The sequence below is a fragment of the Dermacentor albipictus genome, chromosome 8, assembly GCF_038994185.2.
Source record: "Dermacentor albipictus isolate Rhodes 1998 colony chromosome 8, USDA_Dalb.pri_finalv2, whole genome shotgun sequence".
Taxonomy (NCBI): domain Eukaryota; kingdom Metazoa; phylum Arthropoda; class Arachnida; order Ixodida; family Ixodidae; genus Dermacentor; species Dermacentor albipictus.
Genome location: NC_091828.1, coordinates 39258278 through 39284021, shown reverse-complemented (window position 1 = coordinate 39284021; position 25744 = coordinate 39258278). Strand labels below are relative to the sequence as shown.

Here is a 25744-nt window from a genome sequence, read left to right as displayed (position 1 = left end):
ACGAATATCAATGCTTCTGAGAAGTAATTTCAATGTAAATGCCTCCAACTCATGGTGATTACTTCAACCATGTGTTCACAGTGTGTGAATGCAGTGGGTACGCGAAAATAAGAAAGCAGAAATTGAAGACGTGTGCCAACATGCAACTCCCAGCTGAGTTTGCACTAACGGAAACCTTATTTTCAAGCGAAGCTTTCTTGGCCCAGTTCTTGCGCTGCTGAACCCCAAAAGTAAGTTGCGTGTTACCATGAAACCAAGTTAGAAAAACTCGGTTTCAAAGCAACGTGAACAGTTCTTTGTGCGTGATTAGGCTTAGAATCCAAGTGCTCGTAATATGTGTCGCTGTCTAGATTTTACTAGGAACTATTCAAGAGCTGAGCCTAACAAAGAGTCTAACAAAGGTGTTCGATCTGGGATGTTTTCAGTTGAAACATTCTTGTGCTCAGTTTCAACATACCCGCGATAAGGCTCATAGTTCTTCTAGGTAATCATTTAGAGCTAAAATTAGGCAAGCCCATGCTCATGCGTTAAGATGCCGTGATCCTCGTTACCAAAAATGAATGTGACTTACGAGGCAAAATGGTGTAATTACCTGTAACACCAAAATAATGCTTTGTTCTTCATTTGACACGTGTTATTCGAATTTTTACTGATCTCGGGTGTGAGCTTTTCCTGAAGTTGTACTTACCATAATGAGCATTTGACTGTACCAGTCTGTACACACTGCGCATGGCGCTGCATCAATAATGGCTGCACATGTGAAGCTCAACCTTGTACCCTCACCAAAACTTCCCTATATATCGCATTGTGGGTTAACGCAGCTTGGTTAACATGCATCTTTTCTTTTTTTGGCACAACATAAAAGCAAGCCTTTATGCTTGCAACATCTCTGTCCAGATACTTTTCTTGTACTGCTTTTGTGTGTTTTGCGTTAGTCCTATTCTACCAATTCTGAATCTTTCTGACAAATGCCCCCAGGAACTGTTATTTAGTGTTGGTTTTCGAGACCTATCCATCTATTCGGGCGCTCATCCACTGGTTCTGCCTATAACATTTGCTTTACTTGCGCCTTTACGTGGATATTGCGAAGCTGTGGACCATATTTATATTAACTTTCAACGAAGAATGTCTTGGCGGAAACAACAGAGGCTTTAGAAATAAAATATTTATGTTTACATAAAGCTAGCGCGAATCCTGCATATTTGATCACAGCCCTAGAGCAATATCGATTGCCATTGCGGGGATAAACTTGCTGCGTGCCCTGATAGAATCTCACACAAATTGATTGACCGTCCTTCACGCTTAGAACATGATGAACTGTAGCAGTTAAAGTGCCCTAGAACCGGCGCAATACTTCAAGAGTTTTCACGTTTAACGAATTTCCGAAATGGAAGATAAAAAGGTTTTCTACAGTGAAGGCAAACTGCATCATTTATTTAGGAAAGTCGCGGTATCACCCGAGAGACGAATCATCGATTCCGATAGCATATTATTACACATCTATATGAGGTAAGGCTAGTATTTTATTGACCATATAAGCATGTAGACATTCGCTTACTAACAAAATTATGAGATATGGTGTGCCGACCCCACACGCAAACATGGACACATCTCATTCAATGACCGCGGAAATTGACTGTCACAACGTTGGCGTGAACAGCGGCAGCAGCAGATAGCGAACTGACTCTTGCTGTTTCTTGCTTTAACACAAACTTAGCGGCGAGGACTCGGCACACACGAAGCAATTAGCCCCCGCCTCGCTTAGGTTCGACACCCACAGTAGATGGCTTTCATTAAAGGTCCCGCTCGGCCTCGCTCACCCATGCTGCTCGCAACCGCCACCGGAATATATCTTTATATACAGAGCAAGTTCGTCTTCTTCGCAGCATAGACAGCCGTCTTCAAGTTCTTCTACGCGATGTTTTTCCTAAACAGGAATAAAGACGGGAATAGAGGGCGCAATTTCTACGCTGTCTTGCCGTGACTTGCCTAGAGGCTTCCCAAGGCTGCTTACATCCCTGCCTTATATATATATATATATATATATATATATATATATATATATATATATATATATATATATATATATATATATATAAGGCAGGGATGTCAACACATCAAAAATCCGGTTAGCTACCCTGCGCTGGGTGAAGGGAGAAGGGAAATAGAGAGAAGGGACAGAGGGTATAGAGACCTGCAAGGACAGTACTTGTATCACAGCCTCTCGTACAAACCAGACGTTCTCAGAAAGCACACATGTGCTTTCACTGTTTTCTGAGCCGATGATTGGCGGGGACGCTTTTCTAGTATGTTCACTCAGGGGACGACCATCTGGTTTCGTCAATGTTTTGAACAAAGATTGTCTTGGTGCTGGAAATTTAGGAAAGTGGCACAAGAAATGGTCAATTTTCTCGCATTCGCAATCTTCACATGCGGGACTATCAGCCCTCCAATTATTGCTGAATAAGCTTTCGTGAAGGCAACTCCCCGCCACAACCGAGATAAAAGAGACGCTTTGCATCGTTGTAGTCCAACTGGAGGTCTGAGTTCCAGTGAAGGGATTAGTCTGTACTGTCTGGTGGCTTTCATTTATATAAGGCGGCGTTGTACAGTGCACACTTTCCTGGTGCTCGCTTAAAGGACCTTCCTTTGTTCAGGACCGACACAAGATTTGATACATAAACCATATAGTGTACTTGGCAACCGACGCTCTCAGGGCGCATATTCGGCACGTTGCCCGATTACCTTCTCACCATCTTGCCGCTCTACCCACAGAAAGGCCACACACAACTTTCAGTCGTTTAATTGATGCCAATCGCCCCTCATTGCCATCGAACTACATGCCTGCAGCAAGACCATCCTTACCTTTATGGGGCCTGCACAGACCTGACATACGCCTCACCATCCCAGGAATCATGAAGAAAGCCAACATGTCCTCGTTTGCCCTTAAGCAGGCCACGTTAGAACATTTACATGAGGTGCACAGTGGCCGCGTACACGTTTACATCGACGGTTCAGTTACATCTGCAAGCGCAGCTGCCGCTGTGCTGATACCAAGAAGATCCGTAAAGATAGAGCTAAAGACGTCACATGTATCATCAACGACAGCTGCTGAACTCGTAACCCTGCGTGCGGCTCTTCATTTTATTAAGGAGGAACCATCCCAGGCATGGTCAATCTTCTGTGATTCCAAGGCAGCCCTACAGAGTGTACTCTCAACACTGCGCCATGGATCACATGAGCAGCTCGCCGCAGAGATCAGAGAAGTCCACCATCGACTAGTTGACGAAGGACACGATATAATATATCAGTGGTTGCCTAGTCACTGTGGTATACATGGCAATGATCGAGCAGACGCAGCTGCCCGATCTGCCCATGACGGCGTCAACTGCGTTGCCATTCCTCTTTCGAGAGCCGACGCAGCGAAAAAACTTGCCACACTTGCGCGTGACCTGACATTAGCCCAGTGGAATTCATCCGATTTCACAAGTGCACGCCTCCATACTCTGGACCCTAATTTACAGCTCCATATTCCGTCCGAGCTTCCACGACGTGACTGCACCCTTCTTATCCGTCTATGGCTTGGAGTAGCATTTTCAAATGCCTACTCTTTCCTTATCGGAATGGCCAACAGCCCACTGTGTGACTTCTGCGGGTGCAACAAAACGATCGAGCATCTTCTTTGTCAGTGCTCTCGTTTTAACCTACAAAGAACTGTCCTCTCAGCCACCTTAGACAAACTGGACAAGCGCCCAATGACAGAAGACAAGATCCTTGGAACCTGGCCTACGCGAACATCAGCGCGATCCGCTATGAAGGCGCTGCTGCGATACTTGAAAGACACGGGACTTTCTGACAAATTGTGACAGTACACTGTGTGGCGCAGGACTGTACGGTCACACTGCGTAAGACTAGGAATGCCTTTGCGGGTTGCGTGACAGTGCCCACAGAAATAGTTCGTGTGTACGTGCGTGTGTGTGCTTAGGCTTTTTTTTCTTTTTCCTTTTTTTATCCTTCTTTCTTTCTCACCTATTGCATCCCCTTTCCCTTCCCCCAGAACAGGGTAGCCAACCGGAGATAATCTCTGGTTAACCTCCCTGTCTTCCCTTTGCCTTTCTCTCTCTCTCTCTCTCTCTAATCCATATAGTGGCGTTTCACTCTAGTATGGTTATCTTAAACGGCTACCTGGATGCGGAGCTCATCGCTTCCGTAGTCTGAGCCTTCTAGTTAGGTGTCTCAGTGCTTTCTAAGCTCTAATACAGTACCATGACTTAAAAAAAATTATAACCCTCTTGATTCGGAATTGTCATATGACACCTTTTTCAATTCGGCCAAATACACGGTCGGGTGGTAAAAAACTGCGACCTGTCCCAGGCAACACAAGGGAAACTACTGAGACTCCTGATGAAGCCTCATTCTGCAGCCATCAAAGCAGCATACAAAGCATAGTAAAATTTTTCTTTTGTGCTGGACAGCAATCGGCTGCTTATCGCTCCTCCTTAATTCGTTCGAATTTCGCCTGTTGAAGTATATTATTTACTGCACGGGCAACTTGTTTGCCTCCTTTGAAGTTTTCATGTTTGCGCAATGTTTAGGAATAGATGACCTTTTTGGGCATAAATACGTTTCCGCGATTTTCAACCACATGGATTTAGTAGTGATACAGCTGGCGACTGTAGTAGGCTTGCTGGTCCGAAAGGCTGGAGATCAGTGTATTCTGTTGGCAATCAAGTGAGAACTTATTTAGGTATTCCCTCTTCTCTCATTGTGGGGTACAAAGACCATATGCATGATACTGTGAACACGTTGCTTTGTTAAGACACTATGCTTCTGTGAAACATTGTCAGAAGTTTTCGAATAACACGAGTTTTTCCGGCATACACAGTAAACGTCAGTCCTCAGCATTCGCAACAAAAAAAAATCTAACTTCCTGCAGATAATGAGGTAAAATAAATCATTCTGGACCCACAGATTTTCAGATGTTCGTTAGTCATAAACTGTTATACTGGTCTCGGATGTTCGTTTGTCGAACTTGAAGCTATATATTTTTGTGTTCTTGCGGCTCTAGTTTGATTTCTTGCATGAAGTTACTTAATGAAGAAAACAGTATGTTGTAACGAAGAAGAAGCACCAGTTAGCAAGGCGCATTTTCAGCGTGTTAGATACAATTCAGTGCCGGTGGGTCAGGCGCCTCAATTGTCCTGTGCTATCAATACTTCCTACATCAGCTTACCTAAGTACTGCTGTATTCAGGAGATATGCAGTTGGTGAAGACTTTTTGAACACTGATATAGCATTTTTTTAGAATATCGACGCCTCCTATTCCCGTGGCACAAAATTGCCTTTCCCACCAGAAGAACCGAAGTATACTCGATTACGGTGTCGAATACCAGTATTAGGCTTGTATTGCCATGGGTTGCACCCTCCCCTCTGCGCTCAAACGGTGCAGAAGATAAGACCGTAGATCATTTTTTTTCTTATTCTGCCACCGTTTTTATTCGTTAAGGATAAAGATTTTAGAACCAGCGTTCAGGCAAGTTGGCTGAAATTTTTCCGCTCTAAATATTCTTTCTCTAGCAGCCTCCTCTCTTGAACTCTCCCGCAGTGAGGTTTTCTCAATCATAGAGAAATTATAGTGGTTTCAAGTATATTCTCTTAAATTCTTCAAACATTTTTTTGTCCTGTCCACTTCACACTTTTACCAATTTTTGAATTCAAAGCATCTTCCTAATTTCATCCATGTCTGAGCTTTTCAGCGCACGAAAAGGGACGAGAGACAGAGGCCAGAGGCGGGAACAAAACCTCAAACACTTGTTTTGTTCCACGAAGCGGTACATATATATATATAGGTAACAGACAACAGCCTACGGATGCACATATGTACTGATTTTTAATCAAATGAGACAGCAACAAGACATGTGTAATGGAAAGTTAAGACGATATTGAAGATGAAAAAACGTCCATGTGCAGCCAAAATATTTTTTTCTTCTAATTGCAAATATTAAAATGTCATCTCCATCAGGCCACCCTCTGTGTCACGTTTAAAAAATCGAATTCTTTTTTGAAAGATCGATTGAAGGCGCGCTAACACAAGCGCTCCCCAAACAAGCGATCTTCGCTGCTTCAATACCCTCACGTGTTCTTCGCGTTGGGCTTCTTCCTATCACAGTGCGCTGTTTATAAATGGGACTGCACCCATGCTCTCTGCAGTGAAAAGTCAGATGCTCCACTCCTCCAGTTCACACATTATTTGCGTGTTCATGCAACCTATCACTTACGCACCTTCCAGTTTGGCCGATGTATTTTTTGCCGCACGACAGGGGCAGCTCATACACGATATTGTTCTCACAAGGAATGTAGCATTCCTTCTGATTTTCCGGCATCTGGGCTTCTTAGAACCACAATAGCTGGCCTTGCACAAGTTCTACAGCTTGATTGGCGCTGAAAAGAAGACGCTTACATTGGCGCTATTTCCAATCTTCTTCAGTCTGTGCGAGATATCGTGGATGTGCTGTATTATTGCGCGTTTCTGCTTCACTCGCGCAATTTCCGGTGAAGTAAAGTGCTCATCATGTCGCCCGCGTTTTGCGGTCTTAAGGAGACTTTCGGCCACAGCTGTGACGATATGCTGCGGAAAACCGGCTTGTTTCAGGCGATCCATTTGCGCCAGAAAACTGGACAAACACTTGTGAGGACATGACCGGCGAAGCGCATTCATTAGGTTTGACTTTGCGATGCCCCTCTTAACCAACTTAGAGTGGCCCGATGAAAATGGCAGCAGCGGCTCGTTCGCCCTTGGTTCATCTGCCCAGCACACCTGCTGTCCCTCAAAAAAACATTCTTATTTCGAGGAATCGCAAAGTACCATCCTATGGCGTTTCATGCGTAACAGTGAGCGGTTGTAAACACTTGTTAAAAAGATCTAGCACTTGCGTGACATGTCTTGGCAAATCTTCCGCTGTGGGTACGCCATCTTAGAAGTATATCCTATCCCACTCAGAGGCATCCCCAGCGCTTTTCGCGTGGCGCCGCCGGTTCCGAGTGCTCTTAAGGTTCTGACTGCCGCCCCGACTTCTACTTTTTATTCCTTGGGTAGCCTGTCAATAAACACCTTGACAAGATTATAATCTTCGACGATATCGCTTCAGCTTTAGGTCAGCTACACGGCAAACAGCCGACATTTCACGTTTTTCTTTTTGGTCTTTTATGTAGCGTGTATGTGCGCTGTGACCAGCAGCAAGCACTGCGCCAAATTTATCCCTAGAAACAAAAATATCTTTGCCGTTTTGCAGCCGTAAATTCTATATAGCGGCAAAGGTACTAAAAGGTTCCGTTTGATTCGCTCTCCTGTGCTTCCCTACTGATGACATGCAGGTGGCCAAAACGAATGCCTTTAGTTTCACACTGCGCTACATCAAAGTTATTTCGGAAAGTTTTACCGGATACTTTTGTCACAAGTACGCACATCACGGTCCTTTTCGTGTGTTCAGATTTGCGTAGTGCCACATTTTTTCTAGTCTGCCGGCGTGGCTTTTGTTTACCTCATCCTCGACGTCTGGGAACAGATACTTTGCCCACCTCCTCATAGCCGCCAAAATACGTTACTAGTGAGGTCCTAAAAACAAGTTACTTGTGAAACACGCACGAAGCAATCCAAGATATTAGTCGCGGACGTAAAGGAGGCTGCCATGTTTGCTGAATGGCGTCGTGTCTGACGCACTCTCCTATTGGGCGACTGAATTTAGCTCATTTTGGGTCCATTCAACAGAAGAAACTGGCGCACTTGCGATTTAAAATATCATCCACGCACGTGTTTTGCTGGCACAATTTGGTCCCGTTTGTGCTGATACCATTCCTGGAGGAATGATACAGGGTTTTTCTTCTAGATAAAACTTTATCAGACTAATTTTTGGTTTGCGGATTGTGCTCATTTCAAGAAAAAAGCTGCTCAAGTAGATCTGCCTTGTCGGTGCGCTCTGGATGAGATGGCCTTTGGTTTCGTTCGAAATGACTTTGCCCATGGCTTTGGTCAGTCTTTTAACCACTTTCGCATACTTCTGCTCCGCGCATTATTTTAGCGGAATTTTTGTGCCTAATTTTAGCGGAATTTAGGCATTCGGGTAAACTTAAGCATGCAGCGAGCGGGTTTAACCGGCCGACAGGTAATGCAAGCGTGAACGTCTCGCACGCTGCAGCCACCTGGTGGCGCAGAGCTCAACCAGACAAACATAGCTAATATTGCAGTAACCAAGTGTATTTTACTTTGCTGCTGGTGTAAATTTTCGGCAGCAACACGTTTACGCCACTAGTCAATGCAATAATATTTGTGTTTGTCTGCTTTAACCCTGGGCCACCAAGTTGCTGCACAGTGCCGGCCGTTAAAGCTTTCGCCTTTGCTCATCCGGTAAAACGGCCATTACGCTTGCCTTTAGCGGAATACCATACAAGCTAAAACTCTCTTAATAACAACTACGGCATGTACAAGATGCATGATATAGTGAGGAAACGTAGCGGAAGGTTGCGTTGAATAAGCTAAAGCCGTTTAAAGCGAGTGTGAGGTTATGAACCGCTCATAAAAATGGCTCCTACAGAACGTTATCTTACAAAAGTGTGAGCTTTGAGAGGGGCAGACATACAACGCCTAGTTTAGCAAACGCAACTGCGCCACTTACGGTCATCTGGAACGAAGACGAACTTGTCCCTGGCTACGTAGCATTCCGAAGAACGGAGATTAAGCTGGGCTGTTCTGAAATCCGAAATAAAACATGTGTAGTTAACGTAAAGTATAAATATTCCTTGCTTCACTCTTGAGATATTCTTTAAGAGGCGCTATATTTCCGCATGTATCTATGCTATGTATTCTAAAATCAAGGCAGAATTTGTGCGCTGATATTGTTGGAAATACTTTGATGGTATGCGAGACTAACACGCAGCCAAGACACACATATTATGCAAATATGATGAACAGTATTACAGTAGTTATTCCTTAGAGCATTGGAGCATATTACTGGTCTATATTATACATTATTCAATTACGACGAACACGAACAGCTAGTAAAGCGGGTACACAATCTCTGGCATGCGTGATGTCATGGTGACGTGTTGCAGTGTGCTAGTTTCTTTATTTGAATTCATTTGCTTCTAGGCCCTGCTAAAATTCGTTAGAGAAAGAAACATGAGCACCTTTCTCTTTACTACCCTCGTAAATGACTACATGAAACGTTATTTTACATTCAGAACGTTGTGTCCAGCACATACTAAAAAATTCGCCGTAATCGTTTAAGATACGATTATTAGCAAAGATACCTATCTTTTTTTTTTCGTATGCAGCACATCTGCAAAAGAAAACCCAAAATGTGATTCGAAATAATGTGGCGCTGCAAAGAAAGCAACGTGCCATACTTCCTATGGTTTCGGAGGCTTTGTTAAGTAATGTGCAATCAAAGGTGCAACGCAGCGGGTCAAGCAAACACGGGCATTCGACTTGGAACTTGCGTTATTTACAGCTTCCAGCAGTAAATTGTATTCATTGGGGAATTGCAGCGTGCACCTAAACGAGGCACAAGGTGCACGTAACACAGAGAGTGCTGACTTGTGTACCGTCTGTGGCGCGCGCTGCGCTTTGATAATGAACAGCTACCAACTCGCCCAACGCCTAGTACTTTTAGAACTAATTAGAAGTCCTACGCGTTAATACACGCTAGAGTTAGCGAGTTACAGCCAAACAATTGCTTCCAAGATTTACAAACGGGAACTCCGGTGGCACTTATACAGTTATTCCATAGCCTTTCTTGCACAGTACCGAAGCACTATCCTTGCATATGTATTTCAGCAGATCATTTGTTATATCAATAAAATTTTTCCCTGTATTTCGTGGCAATTATACATACGGTGTAGCTATCAACCTTTATAACTTACAAAGATATCTCAGTATTGAGCAGTATCCTAAATAACTAGTTCCGAAAAATAAGTTAAGACCACCTCATCGGCGTTCAATTGTTGCACTGCGATGAATCCCTAGTGGTCATTTAAATTTTCTTTTTTTTTCGACATTCCTCTGACCACTAGCTTTGAAAAAATTGCCGAAATATTTGGAGCATAGTGTGGTCAGCTGTCGAGATAAGTAAGAAAAGCGTACAGTATAACTAGAAAGAAAAAGGATGAGATCGATAAAATCAGCTTGATAAATGTGAAGGCAAGTACGCTATGTTGAGATAGAGTTTTTAAGGCGAGCAGCTTTCTTCGCTTCTTTCGGCCGTTTTCATGGTTGGTTGCTGGTCCAACTCGGCAAGTGAAACGTTCGCTCATTCGGTGAATCCTAGTTCGTTCCTCGTTTGTTCGTTCGTTCGTTCGGTTGGTCGTTCGTTCGCTGGGTCACTTGTTCATTCTTTCGGGCTATTCGCTTATATTCAAAATACTTGTCTATGGTTCGAGCACAATTTTCTTTATGAAGGGAAAAATAAAAAGGTGGGATAGGCCTCAACTGACAGGTTCCAAAAGATGCGCCTAAAGCCTCATCATCTCAAGGTGGCTAGGCGGCTCTCTCACCGCCTCGTTGCAAAGTGAGTGCCAGTAGAAATTAAAACCATGATGATCGCTATCACTAACATAATCCGGTTCTCCTGGATGCTACCTAAGATTGAAGAAGGTGTTTTCTCTGGTCACAGAGGTCATTAGGTTAAAAAAATATTTTCGATGGGCTGCAGGATATCTTTACTATATTACTCGACGGTGTAAAACGCATACGGAGATGTGGAATGCTAAATAATGCTGTTTATATTAGTTGAATGCAAGGATGAAAAAGGGGACAGCAATTTGGGACACATTTTAATTCTCAATGCTTGACGCAAGAGATAAGCTTGGCACGTCGGAGATGCAAACGAAACGACTACAACAAACATAGTAGTGGTTGACGTATATTCAAAACTTTCGTGTAACGAATGAAACATTCTTGTATGGGAATCGGCCCTGGAATGGTGAAGCTATGTTCGATTAAGTCCAACAAGCAAACAGTGGCTGTTTATTTACAAGAATATATTTATAACATTTTTGAAGATTTTACATTGGCGACGGCACGCGATCAAAGATGAAATTGTAACTAAACTGCGATATTTTTTATTTCACGCAGCTTGTACATATCGTACTACCCCACACTGCTTCACATAATCACCAAGTCTTTTCCTGTAAAACATGATCAGTCGCCAAAAATACATTATTTTGGCAAGGCAATCAGCAATGACCATGTATTGTTTAGTACTATTGGTAGATGCAGCACGTATGTCCTCTTGTGAGTACAAAAAAAGGGTCGCTTCGTTACAACACATCTTATAGAACACTTGCGCCATCTGCCGCGACGATTTCAACGGGAGAAAATGTCATTTTTGAACTCTGTCATCGCCACAGATGACACGCATGCTCCGCCACGGCGGTATACAAAGATAACATTTCCAGAATATTATTTTACAAACGTTATATGGCAGCGCAGGACCGTGTGTTCACTTAAGAGGCCTGCGTATGCGAAGACCCTGCTTAGTTGTTCCTCATGCTCCCATTCTAATTTTATAAAAGCATGTTTTGTAATGTGCACTGCAATAACAGAAACGGTGTGTTTATATGAATACCACTGGGGAATGTTAAAATTATTAGATACTATTGGTGAGAATGTTGTTCACTATCCGCAAACTGTTCCAAAATATGACGTATTGTTCAATTTGATTCGCTAGTGGTAATATACGATTCGTATTCAATTCGCTTCTGACAGTGTTTCATTTGTGGCCTATTCGGTTTCAAACGCTGTTATTCGCTGGTCAATAACATAGGCTCGTAGGGTAATTTAGCGCTTCATTCCGCGCCCATGCTCTTCCAATATGTGCTTAGCATTAATTCAAGTTATATCATCTTTTACATTGCAATCTGATATGAATAACGTTTTTAATCGATTAGCATTGTTTTCCACTTCAGGCGTTTTGACTGTATTCGTCTAGCCTCTTACGCCGAGAGAGAGAGAGAGAAACAACTTTACTGGTCCATTATGAAATGAAACGCGTTAAGCGTCTGATGGGGTGGCTCCCTCTTCGCGGGCTCCATATAATTCCAGGGCCGCCTGGCCCCTGTGGATCAGTCGGAGCTGGTCGTCCAGGGCGGGGCTGGACAGCATGATCTCCCATTGTTCGTAAAGGGTGGGGATAGCAGGGGGGTTAGTTATGGGTATAGGGGGGGGGGTCTATGGAAAAATTGCCTTCCCCTATGACGTGCCGAAGGGTGCCTAATGCATTGCAGTGAGGACATGTGTTCTTGTATCTCTATGGGTATATTTTGTTCTGGTGGCAGGGGTGGGGAAAGGATCCTGCCTGGATTTGCCTGTATATTGTTTTTTCGGCTCTGGTCAAGGAGTGGAGGGGGTACGGGAATGTCTTTCTGCCGTCCCTGTAATATTTGACTATATCTCTGTAATTTGTGATGAGTTGCCATCCCCTTGCCTCCTCCTTGTTGGCCCGGGAGTTTAGCGCTCGGGCCTGTTGATGAGCATATTCATTGCCCTCAACTGAGGAGTGAGCCGGGACACAAACTAATTCGATGGCTTGTTTAGGAGGCGTAGCTTTACCAAGCATTTTTAGTGCCGCAAGGGACACCCAGCCAGATCTGTAGTTCTTGTATGCAGCTTGTGAGTCCGTGACAATCTTGGCGACCTTAGGTTGCAGAAGTGCGAGGGCTATCGCTGCTTCATCTGCTTCCTCCGAAGACGAAGTGTAGATTGATGCGCAGGCGACCAGCTTTTCTAGCCCGGTGACCACGACTTTTGCCTTCGTGGAGCGTTTGGATAGAGATGCGTCTGTATATAAAACAATGTCGTCTTTCTCCAAGGTCCTTGGGATGGCTCTTGCCCGGGCGTCGCGTCGTCCGGCATGCCTTGTGGGGTTCATGTTGAGTGGCAGTGGTTTGCATTCCAGCTTCTCACTCAACTTTTGGGGTAAGTGGTCGTGGCGTGTGTAGTGCGATTCTTGCCATCCTAGTTTGTGGAGGATGCTTCTGCCCGCCTTGGTCTGGCTAAGGCGTACCCTTTGATTGGATAGGTGGGCTTCTACGAGCTCGGCTACTGTGTTGTGGACTCCCATTTGAAGTAATTTTGTCGTGGATGAATTTATGGGAATACCCAGGGCCTGCTTCGTGGTTTTCCGGAAAAATGCGTCAAGTTGCAAGACGTCCTTGTTGAGGAGCTGCAGGTACGGCGCTGCGTAGACGATTCAATAGATAACAACGGCCTGAACGAGACCCAACGCGTCCGATTCCTTCAGACCCCTCCGCCTGTTGGCCACTCGTCTGATCATATTCAAGATTTGGTCTGACGTGAGCTTGATTGCCTTGCCTGGATCAGGAGGCCCATGATCCTGAGTTGAGGTTGCGGGAGGATCCAGTTCCCTTAAAAACTGATTTCTATGCTTTCTGCTTGTTTGCTTGATGCACGTGGTCTGACAATGATCAGCTCCGATTTTTGAGGCGAACAGCAAAGGCCACATGTCTTCACATAGCTGTTGATCGTGTCAGCCACTTTTTGGAGCCTGTTTTCCATCCAGCTATCCGACCCTGCCCTCACAGTCCAGAGGGTGATGTCGGCGGCATATAATGCGTGGCCCAAACCATCTATTGATTCGAGAAGCTTGGGCAACGGCAGGAGAGCCATGTTAAATAGGAGGGGGGAAAGGACCGAACCTTGCGGCGTTCCTCTATCCCCCAGGGAGTTTGGTTGGGATGGCTCCTCTCCTATTCTGATCCTTCTCGTTTGGTTACGAAGAAAGTCTCGCATGTAGTTGTAAGTGTTCACTCCCCAACCCGTGTTGCACAGGTTGGGGAGGACACTTTCATGTGTGACGTTGTCAAAGGCACCTGTGAGGTTTAGCGCTAGTATCGCTCGCGGCGCCTGCTTCGTTGCTCGCTTAATTAGCAGTTCGTTGAGTTGTACGAGAACATCCTGGGTGCCCAGGTGCTGCCTAAAGCCATACATTGTCTCTGGCATCTGATCGGTGGCATCAAGATGTCGCTGCAACCTCTTAAGTACCATACGTTCCATGACCTTCCCCAGCCAGGACGTGGGGGATATCGGTCGCATGTTGTCGATGTGAGGTGTCTTCCCAGGCTTGGGTATGAAGCGGACTTCTGCCTCTTTCCATTCGTGTGGAAGTTTGCCAGACTCCCAGACCCGGTTCATATACTCGAGCAGCTGTCTGCGGGCCTTGTGCTCGAGGTTGTTGAGTAACTTGTAGGTAATGGTATAGGGTCCCGACCCGCTGCCTCTGTTGCTCTCGGAGCTTGCCGAGATCAACTCGGTGTCAGTGAATGGCTTGCCTAACGCTTCGTTGATAGGTCCTCCGTAGTCGGGAGGTGCGATATCACCCTTTCCCGTTTTCAGGTACTTGGCCTTCAGGTCGTTGATGAGTTTGTCGGCACCCCAAGTATAGTTGTTGAGGGTGCGCGTGAGGCTTCGATTTGTGGCGCTCTTGCTGCCGAGAGGATCAATCAGGTGACGAAGGCGGCACCACGTCTTCCTGATAGAAAGGGTGCCCTGCAGTCCATCACACGTGCTCAGCCAGTTCTCTCTGTACAGCTTGGACGCGTATTCAGCGGCTTGCTTGTTGAGATCATGGATGCGTTTGCGAAGTTTCTTGTTGTGTCGTTGTTTCTTCCAGCGTCTGGTGAGGCTGTGTCGTGCTTCCCAAAGGTGGGCAAGCTTTGCGTCCACACATGGTGTCTGCAGTGTGGTCGGAATTTTCTGGGTGTATTTTTCTACCAGCTCGAGCTGTTCCTTAGCCCATTTCCCATACGGTTTGGTGCTGTTCGTGTCCTCGTCTTCATCGGCTGCTTGCCTTTTTCGAAGTTTGTCCCAGTCAGGTATCTTTGTTGTTCCCATTCGGGCTTTGAACGCTGGCCCCGTGATCGTAATATTGAGGATATCGTGGTCCGACCCCAAGTTCGCGCCTGTGTTCTGCCACGACACGTCCAAGGTTCCACTCAGCAGGGTAAGGTCTGGAATGGTGTCCCGGGTCGTACTTGTACCCATGCGGGTGGGAGTGTGTCGTTCGTTGAGTAGGGCTAATGTGTGCTGATCTATGAGGTTCTCCAGCACCCTGCCTCTCTTGGAGCAAAATTTGTAGCCCCATATTGTGAGGCGCATTGAAATCTCCTAATATCAATAAGGGTCGGCTGCCCGCCTCTCTGTTGCTGTCGAGTAATGTTCCCTCTATGTCGACGTTCTTCTTGGAGGGCCGACAGTATGCGTTGAGTATAAAGATGTTGTCTTTGCTTCCTATGCCTCTGCTGGGAATTTCCAAGAGAACGTGTTCACACCCTCTCTGGCTGGTAATGTACTGCGTTGCAGCTATGTTGCTTCGGACTAGGATCGCTGTGCTTTTCTCACTGGGATCGGTGTATGTGACGTACCCAGCGCGTTTTGGCCGCGAATTCGTTTCTTGTATTGCAAGGATATCCGGGTTGTGTTCCGCATTATCTATGTATTGCTGTAATTCGCCTATTTTGTCCTGAATTCCTCGACAGTTCCATTGGGCTAAGATCATTGTATCTTCCTTCCTATTTTCACGCCTCGCCGCCATCTTGGCTCAGGTTGGTAGTCGTGAGACTACTCCCCATGCACGGTTTCCAATACAGGGCTCCCTTTTTAGCTTTTTGTGTAGTTAGTATGAGCTGGTTGAGATTAGCTTCTAGCGCGTCGAACTAGGCCATATTGGACGTTACCAAGCCGATTTGGCTGGCAAGCTATGTGACCATCTCGGTGAGGGCTTGAATGGGCTTGGCCCACGCCGGTTCCTCAGATGGACTCGATTCAATTTTCTCTGCCTCCGTTGCTGTTACCGGGGGCTCCGGTCGAGCATCCCTCTTGGCAGTTTTGCGTTTTGTGACATCCTCGTTGCTTTTCGATTTTTCTACTGCCTCCATGCGCGCAAGAAGCGCGCTGATTTCCTCATTTTCCTTAACTACAAGCGCTTTGAGTTGCATGCATTCCTCACAATCTTTCTTTGGAGTCTGGGGAAAGGGAGGGAAATCTTTGTTGCTAAGAGCGATAGGAGATATAACTGCCCAGCCCACCTGTTTAGCGGCGTTCCTCGACGGTGTCTGGGTCCGGGTCTTCGACCTTGAGTGCGACTCCCGGCGGCGCCCGCTGCAGCTGCTGCCGGCCACGTCACCTGGCGACGACGCTCTCAAGCCTGGCTTTGACGCGCAGCTGCTGCTCCGCCCTCGTCCGCCTTCACGGGAAAGAGAGTGATTCCGGTACCCTGACGTAGCTGCTCCCTCCCTACGTGGTGGTTTGGAGGCTTCTGCCGACGTGTAGTTGGTATCTTTCCGCGCCCACCGGCGTTTCCGTACCACGTACGGGATCTTGAAGCGAGCTCTGCACATCTTGTCTGCGGTCAAATGTTCTCCTCCACAGAGGTCACACTTCAGGGTACACTTGTGCTGTTCATCGGGATTTTGAGCACCACATCCCCGGCAGATCCGGTCAGCTGGATTAGGGCGAACATCCATGCGGTGACCCAGGCGACCGCACTGATGGCAGATATTTATCTGTTTTTTGTATAACGAGCATTTGGAGAGCAGGCCCCCTTAACGAACGTAGTTCGGCCCTTTGGGTCCATTGAAGGCGATCACCACAGACGTCGTGTTAGCGATGCGGTTGGCCTCTACAGCAGTAGGATTAGATTCGTTGACGATGTTCTCGTTGATTTCGTGAACTATGTCTCCGAGGGGGACGCCTCCTATGACTCCCTTGGTCATGCCATGGGGGGCCGATTCGTAGGCGCTGACCTCGTGCTCGTTTCCTTGGACGACAAACTTGGTGACTCCAACGTACCGGTTAGCATTTTCTCTTTTTGAAGTACTGATTAAGACGATGTTTTGCTGGTAATTTAGGCATATCACGTCCTGGATCCATTCTTCTTTGGTGACTCCCACCGCCGTATAAATGGCCCGGCCAACTTCCATATGACCGACATTGCTGATATTCAGGCCCCCGCGAGGTCTCACCACGATCTTGGTGTCTGGGGGCAATGCAGGCATGCGCGCTCTCTTAATTAACGTATGTTTGGCGTTCTCGGGTCTATAACCGGCACGGGATGGTTTTGATTGAAGCGTATTGGGTAGACCTAGGTTTTGCTAACGTGGTGGGGACTTGTGTTCACCGGCGATGCGCCAGCCCCGAGTCCTGGTAACTTCTTCGGGGTGAATATCCTCCCCCTCTGTTTCGACACTCATGGGAGTGGCCATGATGCAGGTAGAGTTCGGAATGATGTGCGTTCCAGGAGCGACCGCCCGTAGGCCGCGGCGGCTAGGCCCAGCGGTCGGCGGAGCAAGCCTAGGCTTAGCGACGACTCGCCTTGGGTGAGCTCACAATTGTCCTTAAAGTCCCAAAAAAGTGGTCCCCTACCTCAAAGGGAGGTATCCTTATGGTCCTGATGACTACACGGAACACTTCGTGCAATAATTTTTGTAGCACAAGGTGCTAATCTGGCACAGTCATCGAAAAACTGCGAAGCCGAAGTGAAGCGCGTCCCACCGGTTATGCGCCCAAATTGTCTGCTAGCTTTCAGCCCTAAATAGATGTTCGTAGTCGTGGACATGTCATCGTCGGCTCAGCTTCATTATTTAACGGCGTCCAGCCGACGTCATCGTACAACCGTCATTATCCGAGTGCGTTATGCGTTCATCCTCGCACTATCGTCGTAGCACGGTCATCATTTCAGAATCGACGGCCAATTTTAGATATGCCATCATCGACATACTGCCTTCGTCATTCCATAATTCTTTCTTTTCCCCTTTCCCATTCCCCCGGTGTAGGGTAGCCAACCGGACGTTATTCTGGTTAACCTCCCTGCCTTCTTCTTTTCTCTTTCCTCCTCCTTTCCTTCCACTCCATTTTGGCGGAGCCATCATTGTTCCGCCATTGACCTCACACGGTCCTTATCATTCCATTGTCGTCACGCCATCATCGTCGCACAATCGTCAGAATACCGCCTTCGTCGCTTCATCAGTCTAATTCATTCTTGGCTACACCATCATATTTCTGCTGTTTAATCAATCTAGATTATGCAGCGGGTGTCGGATCGTGGTTGGTTTGTTGCCGTAATTCAAGCTTTGGAATCCGAATCTCATGATATCATCATTGTCACGCTACCGTCATCATATATTCATCGGCGCGCCATTCTCTTCTTACGCTCTTCAGCTTCCAATTGTGCTCATGCCACCGTCATGATGTTGTCGTCGTTATACGAACGTTATTATTTAGAATATCCATCCCGCTACCGTCATATCGCATTTGCTGTTCTGTCAAAATCACTGCACTGTTGTCATATGGACGTCTTCATGATGTCATGGTCGTGGTGCCCCCTGGTGCGCGAGTGTCATCGAAAAGTGGGCCCATTCTAAGAGAGTGTGCTTCGAGCATCTATGCGCCGAGTGCGCCAAAGGACGCGTCACTGGTGGTGGCGTTGCTAAGTGCGCTCGGGAAGGAAGCAGCCGACCACCAGTGACAACCACCAGCAGCCTTCGGTGTCGCTGCTTGTGCGTCTCTGCTTCATTTACGTTTTCGGTGGAGCGAAATAAGCAACACCCGTTAAATTTGTGCGGTGGCCGAAGCTTCAAGGTACCCGGAAAAAGCAATTGTTGTATGGCGGAATGCTCAAATGTCTACAAATCTCGCCGGCGACATGGTTCTATTCACGCCCCACGAGACATGCTGTGCATAAGCGACAGCAGCAATGGATCATTCCCATTATGCGAGAAAATTCTAGTTCCTACGCTTTCTTTCTGTCATCGCGGTGTTTGTTGCACTGCATGATGTTCATATGGTTAAGCGAGGAATTTGATCACGATGTGCCCATGTTTTAATTCAGTGTGTCTGCCTTGCATCACACTGGTCAAATGCAATTTGCTTACGTTCTGAATGCCACTTGCCGCTTCTTTACTGCGTTGCTCTAGACTGGGCAGAATATAGCATCAGTGCATCACGTTTTATGTCAAGCTGCTGCGGCTTGCAAGCACTGCGTTTGTTGGTTTTACGCGGCCCATTAAATCGTGGCACCAGCTGTGACGCAATTCATGTTATTGAATCTGGCTCAGGCGCACGTCGGATTGGCGTTGCAGCGGTTTCGCGTTTTTATTTACCTACGCTTTTGGCGCGATGTCGCATGCCTTTAACGGCAGCAAGATAAGTGCACTTTTGAGGTCATGGCCGTAAAGTGACACTGCCATGAAAGATGACAGGAAGTGCGCTACGACAGGATATGTGCCTTTCTTTCAGGTCAATTCAGCGCTATGATACCAATTACTCAACGAACGAAAAATGTGTACTCGAAGATAACTGCAATGTTAGACGACAAAGCACTGTGCGATGTTGTTTGAGCTTTATGATGTGTCCTCACTATTGATGCGGATTATATATAAAGAAAAACAAAGCTATCGACACATCGCTGTGGCCACAAACACGAAGCGGCAACTTAACACGACCTCCGCTTCGTAGCTAGGTTTTGCGACGCCTGTCTGCTGGAAGCATTTGGTACTTATGCGGACTTAGATGTTCCACACTTCGGTAACATCGTGTACGTGTCCAGTCTCATAGAGGGCCGCGCTTTTCATGCACACGTCAGCACAAAAGAAATTGTCTGGCACTCGAACAAAAAGGAAGTCGCATCCTGGAACATCAGCCATAATTCCCGAAAAGGGTTGTCGTCTGCTAGCGCTCCGGAACGTGCTTCGTAAAGCGCCTGCTTGGTAACCATCAGTGACACTTCTATGGGCGACGCACTACGCGTATAGCAATAAAAGTGAAAATCTCCAGAATGACCACTACAAATTCTAGCTAAAGATATTCTCAACAATACGGTGGGAGGCTACATTGTTTAAATGTTATTCCTTTAATATCGACATTCATCGTGACATATGTATGCCTGGATTGTTTTTTGACATCAAAACTTCACCGAATGCTCTTGTGGCTTAAGAACATGTCCTGAATACATGTTCAACGCTCTCCATCATTTCAATTTAAAGTAGCAGAGGACTCTTCCTGAAGGAATTACAAAAAAAAGAACATAAAGGCGTTTTGGTAGCCATATATAGACACGCATAAGAGAGAGATACAAGCTTGAATGATATGCTAGATGTGATACCCTAGCCGACCGCCTTTCCAAGGAAATGGCGTAACTGATGTGTATTTTTGCCATGGCCGTAATTTTGTGACACAGATCTATCTGTTCATTATTTATCTAGAAGCATAGCAGACCTACAGGAAACTTTTAACAAGAAATACAGAATAAATTCAAATAGGCAAATAAATTTTTGTTGTTCACCTACGAATAGAGAAATTATGCGTTTGGTGTATGAGAAGGGCTCCTCTGGCTAAAAGAGGAATGACGTAACTTTTTTTTTTGCTTTAGCCTATCGATTGGCCGCTAAACCTTACGCCTTCGCAGCATATAGACATACTTTAAATTAAAAATTACATTATGGGGTTTTACGTGCCGAAACCACTTTCTGATTATGAGGCACGCCGTAGTGGAGGACTCCGAAAATTTCGACCACCTGGGGTTCTTTAACGTGCACCTAAATCTAAGTAAACGGGTATGTTCGCATTTCGCCCCCATGGAAATGCGGCCGCCGTGGCCAGGATTCGGTCCTGCGAACTCGTGCTCAGTATCCCAACACCACAGCCACTGAGCAACCACGGCGGTATAGACATACTTTGAGCGCAATCACTGAAATAAAAAAAAAAATATTTGCGTTTAGTGTTTCAGCTCAGCCGTACAGCCGTCTGGCAACATTAATTTGTGACAAGATGAAATTGCTTCTAAGAGACAGTTCTATCGGAGTAAGTGAGGCCTATGCTTTTGTGTACTGTAAGCGCCGGAAGCGACTGCAGGAGTGACAAATAGACACTGAGGCCGCCATGGGTAGTTTTTTAAAATTTTGTCATCAACATATTGGCCCACTGCGAGAGGTTCTTTTTGGAATCATCCCCTGGTTCATGCTGATGCCGTTGTAGGCATGAGGGAATGGTTGGAACAATACATGCACTGTCTGAACAATTCAGGAGGTGGCTGTTGCTCACTTCCGGGAAAGGTTGCCGCTAGAGCACTCCCAGAGCTGTGGACATGCACCACCTGGGAACAATGAGCTCGTATTTAGGCAGCGCACTACGGAGCACTGGCCTCACTCGTTTGGGCGTTACGCAAGCCATGCCGAAATAGCGGCTGCTGTTTTATTGATGGAATTTATAATGTTATTTCAAAATAATATTTCAGGCTAGGATATACGCTGGGTGCCGAATCTCTACAGACAACGTCTTTCGTAGAAAATTACCCCAACATCGCTGTACCGGTCGTGTGTGTTTACGGCCTTTCTTGTGGGTAATTTTGAATATAGTGCAGTCTACAAATGTGGCCCGCTCATGCGGGTATGTCCCATTTCAAGATGTAAGCCGATCCTGAAGATGGCACAGCCTCAAAATGGGAGCCGCTCTCGTGGTATGTGCAACCCAAGAGCGTAAGCCGATACCGAAGATAATGGAGTCTAACAATTGAGGCAGCCTGACGCTCTTTCTACGCCCATCACGCGAGGAGTGGTGACGGAATAAAGTGCCGTAAGCATTCACCCCGTTACAGTCGAGCCTTCAACTCGCTCAGGAAGACACTGGCTTTCATCGACGTCAACTACAGATTCATCGGCCTTCTAACTTTTTACAGCGAAGCTGTATACTTGCGCCGTCCAGGGAAATTTTCGTGTTGGCGTGGAAAGCAAAACGCTCCCCACACGTGGGCCTATCCCGAAGATAGTGCAATGCAGGGCTGACCCGCGGTGGAGGTGAAGTAGGTGTCGATCACTCCCCATAGGTGAGCCGATCCCGACGATTGTGCTATGCCGGGCTGACCCGTGGCGGAGGTGCAGTTTGCCATTAAGGGGCCCGCATACACAGCTCCGTCGGTCATCCTTTTTCACAGAGTGGAAGGGCACTGAGATTTTTTTCTCTCTCTTAGCGTATTGGCCGCTGTAAAATAATTAGCAAATAAATGATGGATGACCAATATGGTCGTACTTTTAACTGTGCGTAAAGATAATACCTAAACTGAAAAAAAATTAATGCCTGTCGTATAGCGCATTTGTTTCTCTCCCAGGTTCAGTAAGTCACTGCAGTTGCGTGTGGGGTTCAGAACAATGATAGAACGAACATAAAATCTATGCGAACTTTACTGAGCTAAACTGCGATAGGCGAAAGCCTATCTGTGACTGCCTCTGTTGATGCGGTCTGAACTGTTCTGCGAATGGACGGCGCCGTGGCTACGAGCATGGGATGCAACCACACCCATATGGCTAGAAGGTCTGTCGCGGATCTGTGCGCACCCCCACGGGCATGTCCGCGCTCTCCAACGCGCCCACTCGCACAGCGCTACTGGCATGACGCCTCCTCTCCTTGCTCCCCTCGCCTGTGATCACCGCTCCCCTGCGTCCACCACGGACTGCGCCTGCGCCCGGACACTCATAAGCCACTAAAGGCTTAGGCCTTAATAAGCCTTTATGGTTTACAGTGAGAGATATTACAAAATCACATCACTGCGTTGATGTAAAAAAGTAGGTCGCAAACAAGAGCAACAGCCTCATGACGATAATCTGAATAGTGTTTCAGTGAACACTACATAAGTATTAAGAGGGGCGGAACAATATGGGGTTGAAAGTCTGCGGTGCAGATGTGAACGCGAAGGCTGCCCAGACTGAAAGGTCAAGTCTTGAGGAATGTTGCATACATATTGAGAAAAAAATAAGATGGGGAAATTTCTGTACGGGACAACTGAACCTTTATATTTCACCCCTAAAAGAATTACTGTTGCAATATTTAATATAAACAGTATTTGCAAATGCTGAATTATGAGTGAGAGGACAATACAAATAAGCAATTTACTGCGTGGTTTCCCCTCAAGTTTACTTTAGCGGAGCCTATTGAACAAGTGTGGGCTCCTATTTCAGTATTATCGCACATGCCACAAATATTTTGCCGCAATGCTATTCTTGTATACATGCAAGAATAACAGAATATGTTCACCCAACTACCGATTTATGAACTTTCAATGAGCATACCACACTACACAAGCTTGACTTGTGTGTGTATACGAAAAGGTAATGCGGTAATGTTTGTGGCTCTGGCAACAACTCGTGTTGGAAATTGTATAGTAGAGACTGCCGTTTTAAAAGCTATCAGATAAAAAGCCTTGAATACCTCTAAGAACAAAAGCAGCAACACCTATTGTTGGCACGAATTTCACGTACAAAAAAGCGTTTTCCTATTATTTTAAGGAGCTTCAGCAGAACTGTCATAAAATTCAATTAGAAGACACGTCGCTCCTGAAGATATTGTATGTCAGAAACACGCGCAAGGCAGGACACAGAAATTTCAGGATTGTTATGCAGCCTACAGTCCATAAAGTCGACCGTGGGACGTCAGGATGCGATGTTTCTTACATTGCTCCTTGGCCTGCGTAAGTGATAATGGCTGGTGCAGAGAAGTTTTCATATTTGCCATCCTTTGAGTACTTGACGCACTTCGCCGTTCCTCCGAAATTTGGGTCAGAGTAATAATTTCTGTACATGAGGTACCAGTCGCCGACATTTGGGAAACACTGCGAAAAACGAAAAGAATTCCACATTAGGCTGGGATAGCACGGAAACATGGATGAATTTCAAGCACGTTGGTACTTCCGAAAGAGCGTTTGAAACTGATGACAAAAAGTAAGATCTTAATAAGGACGGTGCACTGAGCAAGCTGCTATTGGATTTATGTCGAAAACTTTGCGGCAAAACTGGACAAAGACGAAGGGGGAAGAGCTCGTAGTGCATTCTATCCCTTCGTCTTTGTCTATCTTTAGCCATAAATTTCCAACATAAAGAAAATAACGCAAACGCATGAGGACTATATGTTTAGCACACTCAAGTCACGTCTAATTTAGGCATGTTGATGAATCAATATATGGAACTTGAAGTACGCATTTTATTGACAAAGCTTTAACATAGTTGCTGAAGTGTTAGCTGGTGCTATATAGAGAAGCGGATGCAAAATGGAAAGGAAGTGCTACGTTTTGCACTTTGTCTAGCGAAGCTCTATCGCTTGTGCTCAGCCTATGCACTATGTGGGGCACCTTGTTGGGTGTTTGGAGTTTTGTGTAGAAACACCGGCGGCAATTCCTTGCCAGCCTATGAATTGTAATTGTACTAAGCACACGTTGGCTGCCTAAGCTCTTTTACAACCAAGGGAAAGTATTCTCGGAGGATAGCCCATACTTGGAATTTGGATAAAGTTCTCATGACTAGCGCCGGACGCATCGGCATCGGTGGGTCACAGCGTTCCTGGGAATGTATGAACAGACATCGTGACTGGAACTGTGCCCACAATGCCGTCACTCGTAGACGATGATGCATCACGCTATGGGCATGCAACCATCTCACAAAAGCGAAAGCATGCCGAAAAGTGATCATGCGGGAATACCGCATCAGACACGTGACAGCAACGGGTGCCAGCCACAACTTCGGAGGAAACGTCACCTTAGTTGGCACCACTTCGCAAGCATCAAGAGAGCTGACGTGCCTCAGCTTCGAAGGTCAGCCTTTGCCGGTCGTCATTATAGGCGCTCGTAGCTGCGGCTGCATATGAGAGTGGCACGATGCTATGTGTGCTCCGAAGTTAAGAACACGCGCGGTGTTCGGGACCTTGTTGCGCCTCGTGAACCTGGGCCTTGAGGCGCATCTGTGCCGTAAACCACTTGGCGGCGCGCGAAGCAAAGCAACCTGGCCGTCACGGAATGAAACAGAGAGGGGATATTGAGAGAGGGGGGATTAGCGGGGATTGTTTAGAGCGAGACCAGGCATCCCAAACATGTCTCACGATTAAACTTGTCATTCAATAAAGTGGTGACATTATTTAAAGCAAACGGGCAAAACAGAAACTTAACATACAATGAAAGCAAGTATCGATAATTCAAAATACAGTGTTACCTTCATATGCTAATAGCGATAGCAGCAATATTGCTGACGGCAGGAGCCGAACCAGCGTCGACCGCATATAAAAAAAAATCTAGCTACGGCTGTCAAGCCAACCTTCGTGGCTATTTATATACAGGCGCGACCACTGCTAGCGAGAACGCAGCAGCCCTCGCGCAGTCTTGCGGCGCAGGCGCAATCGAAAGGATAAGCCGAACAGCTGGCGCCTCTTCTGCTGCGGTTTCTCCTCGTCGCTCTTTCGCAGCGCGGGCGTTCGTATCTGTACTCCGTTTCAGAAATGAGGTGCAACGCTGTGAAAGCTACGCAAGAAGTTCGATGACAAAAAGTTGTCACTCCGCGCGTTCCGTCCAAGATTCACTGTGCGCCAACAATGTTTTCTTGGGCGAGCGTGCAACTGAGACTGCCGCCGACGGGCTGTCAATAATAAACAAAAAGAACAACAACCGAAAAGTAAAGCAAAGGAAAACAAATGTGTCAAAAAAATGCAATAATATTCGTATAGCACAGTTAGCTTGCATCTAAAGATCGAAGTTTTTTTTTCATCTAGTGCGGAGACTATATAAAGACGAGTTTTGCACAATTGCGATGAAGAACGGCCAACTTCTTCCAAGTGCAGACGCAGCCACAGCAAGAAATCTCTCTAGCCTCCACAGTCTGGCACCTTATGTCTGAAACGGAGAATATATCGATAGGTTGGGTG

The 25744-nt window shown here is 46.3% G+C and overlaps 1 protein-coding gene across 4 annotated transcripts in view; it reads right to left on the bottom strand.

The window, feature by feature from the left end:
* LOC135916298 (uncharacterized) overlaps positions 1–25744 on the bottom strand; it is a 160813-nt gene that overhangs the window by 9279 nt on the left and 125790 nt on the right. For all 4 annotated transcript variants that reach the window (XM_070522794.1, XM_070522792.1, XM_070522793.1 and 1 more), the window contains 2 exons: positions 23512–23669; positions 8673–8746 (listed from right to left, as the gene is read on the bottom strand). In XM_070522794.1, coding sequence (XP_070378895.1) covers positions 8673–8746; positions 23512–23669 — 232 coding nt within the window. The remainder of the gene's footprint in view (positions 1–8672; positions 8747–23511; positions 23670–25744) is intronic.